Below are 12223 nucleotides of genomic sequence, written 5' to 3' on the forward strand. Positions count from 1 at the left end.
TATATATATATATATATATATATATATATATATATATATATATATATATATATATATATATATATATATATATATATATATATATATATATATATATATATATATATATATATATATATATATATATATATATATATATATATATATATATATATATATATAATTATATATATATATATATATATATATATATATATATATATATATATATATATATATATATATATATATATATATATATATATATATATATATATATATATATATATATATATATATATATATATATATATATATATATATATATATATATATATATATATATATATATATATATATATATATATATATATATATATATATATATATATATATATATATATATATATATATATATATATATATATATATATATATATATATATATATATATATATATATATATATATATATATATATATATATATATATATATATATATATATATATATATATATATATATATATATATATATATATATATATATATTATATATATATATATATATATATATATATATATATATATATATATATATATATATATATATATATATATATATATATATATATATATATATATATATATATATATATATATATATATATATATATATATATATATATATATATATATATATATATATATATATATATATATATATATATATATATATATATATATATATATATATATATATATATATATATATATATATATATATATATATATATATATATATATATATATATATATATATATATATATATATATATATATATATATATATATATATATATATATATATATATATATATATATATATATATATATATATATATATATATATATATATATATATATATATATATATATATATATATATATATATATATATATATATATATATATATATATATATATTAGGGCGCCAATCATCGTATGGAAAAAAAGTGACCAGAAAATTTAAAAAAAAACCCTATACAAAATGTTCACCTGCTCAAAAAAACACCCTGTGCAAAATTTCAGCTCAATCGGACTTAAAATGGGGTGGCGCAAAGCGATTGAAGTTTGGCTTTTTTTAAAACCGAAAAATCACCCAAGGGGGGGGTACGTGAAATTTCGGTTTTCGAAATTTTTTTTTTATGTCAAATGACTTAAAACCGCATGAAACGTCGAGAATTGGTGTCATCTGAAAAAATTTTTTTTGCGAAAATTTACTCTCTGGGACTTAGTCGTTTTTTAATTGTGGTAGGCGGAGTTCAAAATGTTTAGAATTTATCTTTTGAAATTGATCACTAGTCTCTCGAAATAGCTTGTATAATGATATACACTATAACTAGCATCGAATACATTATGTTTCATTAGGGTGGTTCATTTATTCGACATAGGGTGGTTCATAATGTTGTGTAAAAATGAGTATAAAATGGAAAAATCACTTTTCACTGAATACCAATAGAAAAATTCCTGAAAATATAATATTTGTTATATCATTGTCGTTAGGGTGGCAATGTTGAATTGGAAAAATTATAAGTAAAATGGCAAAATATTACAAAACAAATTTACAAAATGTTAAAACTACTCTGTGCAAAAAAAATATCTCAACCAAAATTAAGATTGTGTCTCGTGGAAAATGTTGAATGCCTTCATGTCATTTGCAAAATCACACACGGGAGGTACATGGAATTTTAATGTTTGAAAAATGTTTTCGATTTCAAGTGTCTTAAGCTTTTAAATGAAACGGTGGAAACTGATGGAATATGCTATATTACTTTGTTTGAAAAATCTACTCTCTAAGACACTTGCACTCGTCTTTCGAATGTTGTAACAGACAATTTATTCGTTTTATTTACCACAATAATGTCCTTTGCCACCACTTGATTTTCTGTCAAGTTTACATCATCAGAACGGGAACGTGCCGGTGTGCGGTGTGACATCTTCGGCAAAGTTGTAGATAATAGTTTTGTTTTTCAAAAAAATATACACTCTAAAAACAAATTACTAATTTAAAATAAATAAAAGAAAGTTATGAATTAATTATCGAAAACAGCCCAATTAAAAAAAACTGATTTTTTTTATAAAAACTACGAAAGTTTTCTTGAACAACGAAACCGGCCATGGAGAAATCAGAAAAAAAGTTATATTTTTTAATTTTTTTCACATGGTACATTTTTTTTTTGGAGGAACGAAGTTATTATTTACAACTTTGCCAGATACACTAAGCCAACCAAATAAACCGTTTTGACTGTGGAAATATTCTTAATTCCTCATAGAGTGCTCTATTGGAAATTAAAAATATGTCTACAGTCGATTGGCATAAGGTCTTTGGCAAAGTTGTAGATAATATTCTGTCCTTCAAAAAAAAATATGCTTTTAAAAAAAAATAATTGAAAATAATTTTTTCAAAAAATGATAACTTATTTTTCTTGATTTCTATATGATCGGACTGGTTTCATTGTTTAGGTAATATTTCGTAGGTTTTATTAAAAAAAATCAAGTTTTTAAAAAATGAGCCCTTTTGAATAATTAATTTTGAATCTTTCTTCTAACTTTTGAACGAATAATTTTTTGAATGTAATTTTTTGGTAAGACCGAATTATTATCTACAACTTTGTCGAAGACGTCACACCAATCAAACGAACCGAAGTGCTTTTTTTATTTTATACTCATTTTTCACAATATTATGAACCACCCTATGTCGAATAAATGAACCACCCTAATGAAACATAATGTATTCGATGCTAGTTATAGTGTATATCATTATACAAGCTATTTCGAGAGACTAGTGATCAATTTCAAAAGATAAATTCTAAACATTTTGAACTCCGCCTTCCACAATTGAAAAAACGACTAAGTCCCAGAGAGTAAATTTTTGCAAATAAAATTTTTTTCAGATGACACCAATTCTCGACGTTTCATGCGTTTTTAAGTCATTTAGTATCAAAATTTTTTTTTCGAAAACTGCAATTTCAATTTGGGTGATTTTTCGGTTTTCAAAAAAGCCAAACTTCAATCGCTTTGCGCCACCCCATTTTAAGTCCGATTGAGCTGAAATTTTGCACAGGGTGTTTTTTCGAGCAGGTGAACATTTTGTATAGGGTTTTTTTTGAAATTTGAGATGACCATTTTATATATATGGCGCAAAGCGATTGAAGTTTGGCTTTTTTGAAAACCGAAAAATCACCCAAATTGAAATTGCATTTTTCGAAAAAAAAATTTTGATGCTAAATGACTTAAAAACGCATGAAACGTCGAGAATTGGTGTCATCTGAAAAAAATTTTATTTGCAAAAATTTACTCTCTGGGACTTAGTCGTTTTTTCAATTGTGGAAGGCGGAGTTCAAAATGTTTAGAATTTATCTTTTGAAATTGATCACTAGTCTCTCGAAATAGCTTGTATAATGATATACACTATAACTAGCATCGAATACATTATGTTTCATTAGGGTGGTTCATTTATTCGACATAGGGTGGTTCATAATATTGTGAAAAATGAGTATAAAATAAAAAAAGCACTTCGGTTCGTTTGATTGGTGTGACGTCTTCGACAAAGTTGTAGATAATAATTCGGTCTTACCAAAAAAAATTACATTCAAAAAATTATTCGTTCAAAAGTTAGAAGAAAGATTCAAAATTAATTATTCAAAAGGGCTCATTTTTTAAAAACTTGATTTTTTTAAATAAAACCTACGAAATATTACCTAAACAATGAAACCAGTCCGATCATATAGAAATCAAGAAAAATAAGTTATCATTTTTTGAAAAAAATATTTTCAATTATTTTTTTTTAAAAGCATATTTTTTTTTGAAGGACAGAATATTATCTACAACTTTGCCAAAGACCTTATGCCAATCGACTGTAGACATATTTTTAATTTCCAATAGAGCACTCTATGAGGAATTAAGAATATTTCCACAGTCAAAACGGTTTATTTGGTTGGCTTAGTGTATCTGGCAAAGTTGTAAATAATAACTTCGTTCCTCCAAAAAAAATGTACCATGTGAAAAAAATTAAAAAATATAACTTTTTTTCTGATTTCTCCATGGCCGGTTTCGTTGTTCAAGAAAACTTTCGTAGTTTTTATAAAAAAAATCAGTTTTTTTTAATTGGGCTGTTTTCGATAATTAATTCATAACTCTCTTTTATTTATTTTAAATTAGTAATTTGTTTTTAGAGTGTATATTTTTTTGAAAAACAAAACTATTATCTACAACCTTGCCGAAGATGTCACACCACACACCGGCACGTTCCCGTTCTGATGATGTAAACTTGACAGAAAATCAAGTGGTTGCAAAGGACATTATTGTGGTAAATAAAACGAATAAATTGTCTGTTACAACATTCGAAAGACGAGTGCAAGTGTCTTAGAGAGTAGATTTTTCAAACAAAGTAATATAGCATATTCCATCAGTTTCCACCGTTTCATTTAAAAGCTTAAGACACTTGGAATCGAAAACATTTTTCAAACATTAAAATTCCATGTACCTCCCGTGTGTGATTTTGCAAATGACATGAAGGCATTCAACATTTTCCACGAGACACAATCTTAATTTTGGTTGAGATATTTTTTTTTGCACAGAGTAGTTTGATACATTTTGTAAATTTGTTTTGTAATATTTTGCCATTTTACTTATAATTTTTCCAATTCAACATTGCCACCCTAACGACAATGATATAACAAATATTATATTTTCAGGAATTTTTCTATTGGTATCCAGTGAAAAGTGATTTTTCCATTTTATACTCATTTTTACACAATATTATGAACCACCCTATGTCGAATAAATGAACCACCCTAATGAAACATAATGTATTCGATGCTAGTTATAGTGTATATCATTATACAAGCTATTTCGAGAGACTAGTGATCAATTTCAAAAGATAAATTCTAAACATTTTGAACTCCGCCTACCACAATTAAAAAACGACTAAGTCCCAGAGAGTAAATTTTCGCAAAAAAAAAATTTTTCAGATGACACCAATTCTCGACGTTTCATGCGGTTTTAAGTCATTTGACATAAAAAAAAAATTTCGAAAACCGAAATTTCACGTACCCCCCCCTTGGGTGATTTTTCGGTTTTAAAAAAAGCCAAACTTCAATCGCTTTGCGCCACCCCATTTTAAGTCCGATTGAGCTGAAATTTTGCACAGGGTGTTTTTTTGAGCAGGTGAACATTTTGTATAGGGTTTTTTTTGAAATTTTCTGGTCACATTTTTTCCATACGATGATTGGCGCCCTAATATATATATATATATATATATATATATATATATATATATATATATATATATATATATATATATATATATATATATATATATATATATATATATATATATATAAAGCCAAACTTCAATCGCTTTGCGCCACCCCATTTTAAGTCCGATTTTGCACAGGGTGTTTTATTTATATATATAAATATATATATATATATATATATATATATATATATATATATATATATATATATATATATATATATATATATAAATATATATATATATATATATATATATATATATATATATATATATATATATATATATATATATATATATATATATATATTTATATATATATAATGAATAAGATTTGAAAAAGTGAGCTTTTTTAGATATTTATTTTTAATCTTTCAAAATCACAGGGTGTTTTTTCGAGCAGGTGAACATTTTGTATAGGGTTTTTTTTGAAATTTGAGATGACCATTTTATATATATATATATATATATATATATATATATATATATATATATATATATATATATATATATATATATATATATATATATATATATATATATATATATATATATATATATATATATATATATATATATATATATATATATATATATATATATATATATATATATATATATATATATATATATATATATATAATATACAATGTAGTTTTGATAATTACTTACCATTTCTTTGATAATATTTCGAATCATGCGTCCAGCGAAATCCAGTGCATAGACCAAAATCAGTAAGTTTTATGTGACCTTTTCTATCAATTAACACATTGTCAGGTTTTATGTCCCTATAAGATATTTTTATAAATTATTTATGATTTTGAATTATGCAGTGGTGGGAAAAATAAAGTGAAAGCATTCTTTGTTAAGTAAAATGAACTTAAACCTTTCATACATAAGTCATATTCACACGCAATCTCTGTTCGAGATCTCTTGCATCATGAACAATTAATGAACAATTAATGTAAAAAATTAATGGTATTTTAACCGTGAGCGTCATTCCGCGTCGACAACTCGACAAAAACGGACGTGCAAAGAGGTCGTTCCATTATAACTCGGTCTGTGTACGGATAGCCGAACAAAACATAAGATAATCCGCGTTCAAGGCTACCTGGTTAGTGTGTTGTGTCGCTGCGTGAAGTGATTCAGCACCCGGCTCGCTACTGTGTGGCCAGGAAAAGATAATCCGCGTTCAAGGCCAAATGAATAGTGTGCTGTGTCGCTACGTGAAGTGAATCCGTACCCGGTTCACTGCTGTGTGGCTGTATTGGCGCTGCTGTTTGGCTGTAACGACTGCAGCATCGAACGATCGGAAACCAACCCTGCTGGAAAGAAGAAGTAAAGAGGTACGTGTTGTCAGCGCTAGATTCAGCGCGATGGATGTAGATCCTTCGCCTCCCGCGCCACCATCCCCGAACCCCCTCCCCTCCCCGACCCTGTCTCTCCTCGGTGTCGTGACCAATTCGAGTCTGACCGTCGAGTGTATTTTGCAATGTTTAAGTTTAAGAATAACGCATGTGTTTATGGCCTTTCAGAAGAAAGGTATACCTGCCCGAGTAAAGTTGAGCAACAAAACGATAACATGATGTGATGCCTTGTTATCAAGTAAGCCAAATCTTATAACATGATATTCTATATTTGGATAACAGAGAAAAACAAAGTGAATCCAAAAATGCCATGATTTGTTATTCAGATGCCCTGAGAGCTAATATCTTATTTTATTCGGGTGGCGGGCCAGTGGCGGCTATGAACGGTATTCGTAGCTTAATACCAAGTTTAAAAGCTTGGCAAAAGCAGAGAAACGCGGATATTGGCGTCGATTTGTAAACGAAACGTCGAGGGAGACATTGATGAGCACTCTTTGGAACACAGCCCGAAGAATGCGAAATCGTGTAACGATCAACGAAAGTCGGAGGATATTTGATTTTCAAGTCGGTGGATATTTGATTTTGCCAGAAAAGTATGTCCGGACTCTGTTCTTGCGCAAAACTTTGTCCGCGATACGTCTCCGGGCCACGACACGATAGAGTCACCTTTTTCGATGGCAGAATTTTCAGTCGCCCTACTGTCCTGTAACAAAAACGCGCCTGGATTAGATAGAATCAAATTCAACTAGTTGAAGAATCTACCCGCCAATACCAAGAGGCGCTTGTTGAACTTGTTCAATAAGTTCCTGGCATAAAATATTGTACCGCGGAATTGGAGGCAATGCGAAGGTGATCGCCATCCAAAAACCGGGAAAACCAGCTTCTGATTACAACTCTTATAGGCCGGTTTGCGATCCTATATCAGGAAATGGATGGAAAAACTGATACTCCGTCGCTCAAGTGGTCTACTATCCGATACTCAGTTTGGTTTCCGCCGTGCCAAAGAGACGAATGATTGTCTTGCGTTGCATTCAACAAATATTCTGCTGGCGTATGCTCACAAAGGACAAATGGCGTCTGCGTTCTTGGACATTAAGGGGGTTTTTGATTCCGTTTCTATTGACATTTCTTCAGACAAACTTCACCGACAAGGATTTTCTCTAATTTCAAACAATTTTTTGCTTAATGTGTTGTCCGAAAAGCACATGCATTTTACGCGTGGCGATTTGGCAACTTTTCGTATAAGCTACATAGGTCTTCTTCAAGGCTAATGTTTAAGCCCCCTAACTTATATTTTTTATGTAAATGACATCGTCGATTGTTTGGCAAATTCATGCACGATAAGACAACTTGCCGACGACAGCGTAGTCTCTGTTACAGGAACCAAAGCTGCCGATTTGCAAGGACCATTGCAAGATACCTTGGACAATTTGTCTGCTTGGGCTCTACAGCTAGGTATCGAATTCTCTCCGGCGAAGACTGAAATAGTAGTTTTCGCTAGGGAGCATGAACCTGCTCAGCTCCAGCCACAAATAATGGGTAAAACGATTTCTCAGGTTTTGGTACACAAGTATCTTAGTGTCTGGTTCGACTCGAAAGGTACCTGGGGTTGTCACATTAGGTGTCTGATGAAAAAATGCCAACAAAGAGCAAAGTTTCATGACATTGTATTCAATCACATGTCCCAAAATATTAATCCTTCCTCGTATATTCCGAATCGTATCAGCTTATCTAATATTTCTGATTCCACTCTGTCTTTCGACACTTCCATGATAGAAGAAACTCGTGGAATCCCGGATCATTTACGCGTGCAGCAGATCCCCAAAATGTTTTCCAATAAATATCGAAACATCAGCTGCGGCAATATCATTCCGCGTCGAACACTCGACAGAAACGGACGTGCAAAGTGGTCGTTCTATTACAATCCGGTCCGTGTGTACGAATAGCCAAACAAAAGAGTGTATTATTCAAGGCCATCAGTTGACAGTCGAGTCCGTGTCGCTGTGCTGAGTGATCTCACACCCGGCTCACTGCTAGTGGCTGTATTGGTGCTGCTGTACTGGTGCTGCTGGCTGCTTTTGGTGCAGCTTCGAACGATCGGACAACCACTGCTGGAAGGAAGAAGTAAAGAGGTACGTGTTCTTGTCGGCGCTAGTTCGCTAGTGCGCTACATTTAGCGCGATGGATATAGATCCCTCGCCTCCCGTGCCACCATCCCCGAACCCCCCTGACCCTGACCCTTCTGTTACCCCCTCCCCTGTTCATTCTCCAGTCCCCCCTCGCCCCAGGCTTTACCCGGACGGATCTCAACAGGGCAGCTATACTGTTTATTTTCGTCCAAAGGCAGGAGTGAATTCAAAGCGATTAAACATACTGCAAATTTCAAAAGACCTGACGAAGGGGTACAAGGCCGTGACCGAAATTTCCAAGGTCCGACCTAACAAGCTCCGTGTCGTGGTCAGTGATCTGGCACAGGCCAATGCTATCGCTTGCTCTGCTCTTCACACGCGAGTATCGCGTTTACATACCCGCACGAGACGTGGAGATCGACGGTGTCATAACCGATTCGAGTCTGTCTGTCGAGTGTATCCTTAAAAGCGCAACCGGTTGCTTCAAAAATACCGAAACACAGGCGAAGATTTTGGATTGTAAGCAATTGCGGTCCGTGTCTCTCGTCGGCGGTAAAAAAGTTTACACTCCGTCAGACTCATTTCGCGTTACGTTTGCCGGATCTGCACTCCCTAGCCACGTCTCGATCGACCGAGTTCGTCTGCCTGTGCGATTGTATGTACCCCGTGTTATGAATTGCACCAATTGCAAGCAGTTAGGCCACACAGCCGCCTACTGCTGCAATAAGGCACGATGTAGCAAGTGTGGGGAGACTCATGCGGAAAATTCTTGCAGTGTTAATGCTGAAAAATGTATTCACTGTGGGGAAAACCAGCATGAGCTCTCCACATGCCCGGTGTACATGCAGCGCAGAGATAAAATCAAGCGGTCACTTAAGGAGCGTTCAAAGCGTTCTTACGCTGAGATGCTGAAGAAGCCCGTGACCACTTCTACCATAACATCGAACCCCTTTGATCTGTTGCCCTCCGATGAAACCGATTCTGACGATTCATCAGCGGGAACATCTTATGCCAATCCTGGGGAGTCTAGGAAGAGGAAAAATGTTTCTTCTCCTAAACTTCCCCGTAAAGGTCCTAAGATTTCCCAAAGTGTAATGAAAAGTACGAACAAACCAAACAGTGCTGCGGAAAAACCGAAGCAAACTCCTCCTGGGCTTGCAAATTTAAAGTCCCAGAAGGAGTTCCCAGCACTGCCAGGAACATCTAAAACCCCAGTTGTTCCTTTTGCACATCCAGTTGATGAAACAAACTCTGGATTAGTGAAATTTTCTGACATTGTGGACTGGATTTTTGAAAATTTCAATATACCCGATCCAATTAAAATTTTTCTTACAGCATTCCTCCCAACAGTTAGATCATTTTTGAAGCAGTTGACTGCCCAATGGCCCCTCCTTGCAGCGATTGTATCCTTCGATGCCTAATTCAACTGCGTATATGAAGGATTCTATCTCTGTCTTACAGTGGAATTGTAGAAGTATTTTACCAAAAATTGATTCGTTTAAAGTTTTGATAAATAAAAACAAATGCGATGCATTTTCCCTTTGTGAAACTTGGCTTACTTCAAATATTGATCTCAACTTCCATGATTTTAATATTATTCGCCTTGATCGAGACACCCATATGGAGGAGTACTTTTAGGGATTAAAAAGTGCTATTCTTTCTATCGTATTAACCTCCCCTCGATTCCAGGCATCGAAGTTGTCGCATGTCAAATGACAATACAAGGTAAAGAGCTTTGTATTGCCTCAATATATATTCCTCCCAGAGCACAGGTTGGGCAACGGCTACTCTTTGATTTAATAGAACTTCTTCCCTCGCCACGTTTGATTTTGGGAGACTTCAACTCTCATGGCGTGGCTTGGGGTTCCCCATACAATGATAACCGCTCCTCTTTAATCTATAACCTTTGCGATGACTTCGACATGACTATTTTAAACAACGGTGAAATGACACGTATCCCGAAACCTCCAGCGCGCCCAAGCGCTTTGGATCTATCCTTATGTTCGACGTCGCTACGGTTGGATTGCACATGGAAGGTAATCCTTGATCCTCACGGTAGCGACCATTTGCCTATTCTTATTTCAATTAATAACGGGTCGACTCGCATGCGACCAATTGACATTCCGTATGACCTCACACGGAATGTCGATTGGAAGTTATACGAGGAAATGATTTCAAAAGCGGTCGAGTCGATTCAACATCATCCACCACTTGAAGAATACAACCTCCTCGCGGGCTTGATTCTCGACGCCGCGTTGCAAGCCCAAACGAAGAAATATCCCGGCGTAACGATCAAAGAACGGCCTCCCACTCCGTGGTGGGACCAAGAGTGCTCCGATGTCTACACGCAAAGATCCGACGCGTTTAAGGCCTACCAGAAGGGAGGTATACCTGGCGACTATTTACGGTATTTGGAGCTTAATACCAAGCTTAAAAGTTTGGCTAAAGCAAAGAAACGCGGATATTGGCGTCGGTTCGTGAACGAGACGTCGAGGGAGACATCGATGAGCACTCTTTGGAACACAGCCCGAAGAATGCGGAATCGCGTAACGGTCAACGAAAGCGAGGAGTCTTCAAGTCGGTGGATATTTGATTTTGCCAGGAAAGTATGTCCGGACTCTGTTCCTGAGCAAAACATTGTTCGCGATGCGTCTCCGGGCCACGACGCGATAGAATCACCTTTTACGATGGCAGAATTTTCAGTTGCCCTCCTGTCCTGTAACAATAACGCGCCTGGGTTAGATAGAATCAAATTCAACTTGTTGAAGAATCTACCCGGCAATGCCAAGAGGCGCTTGTTGAACTTGTTCAATAAGTTCCTGGAGCAAAACATTGTACCGCAGGATTGGAGGCAAGTGAAGGTGATCGCCATCCAAAAACCAGGGAAACCAGCTTCTGATCACAACTCTTATAGGCCGATTGCAATGCTATCCTGTATCCGGAAATTGATGGAAAAAATGATACTCCGTCGTTTAGACCATTGGGTCGAATCAAATGGTCTACTATCAGATACTCAATTTGGCTTCCGCCGTGCCAAAGGGACGAATGATTGTCTTGCGTTGCTTTCAACAGATATTCAGCTGGCGTATGCTCGCAAAGAACAAATGGCGTCTGCGTTCTTGGACATTAAGGGGGCTTTTGATTCCGTTTCTATTGACATTCTTTCGGGTAAACTTCACCGACAAGGATTTTCTCCAATTTTGAACAATTTTTTGCACAATTTGTTGTCCGAAAAGCACATGCATTTTACGCACGGCGATTTGGCAACTTTTCGCATTAGCTACATGGGTCTTCCCCAGGGCTCATGTTTAAGCCCCCTTCTTTACAACTTTTATGTAAATGACATCGACGAATGTCTGGCAAATTCATGCACGATAAGACAACTTGCAGACGACAGTGTAATCTCTGTTACAGGAGCCAAAGCTGC

The 12223-nt window shown here is 34.2% G+C and overlaps 1 protein-coding gene across 1 annotated transcript in view; it reads right to left on the reverse strand.

The window, feature by feature from the left end:
• The window catches only part of LOC129725987 (serine/threonine-protein kinase Warts), a 487129-nt gene that overhangs the window by 94492 nt on the left and 380414 nt on the right, over positions 1 to 12223 (reverse strand). The window contains exon 5 of the mRNA XM_055682534.1: positions 5973 to 6088. Within this exon, the coding sequence (XP_055538509.1) occupies positions 5973 to 6088 (116 nt within the window). The remainder of the gene's footprint in view (positions 1 to 5972; positions 6089 to 12223) is intronic.

The sequence above is a fragment of the Wyeomyia smithii genome, chromosome 1 (genome assembly GCF_029784165.1).
Source record: "Wyeomyia smithii strain HCP4-BCI-WySm-NY-G18 chromosome 1, ASM2978416v1, whole genome shotgun sequence".
In the NCBI taxonomy this organism is placed as follows: domain Eukaryota; kingdom Metazoa; phylum Arthropoda; class Insecta; order Diptera; family Culicidae; genus Wyeomyia; species Wyeomyia smithii.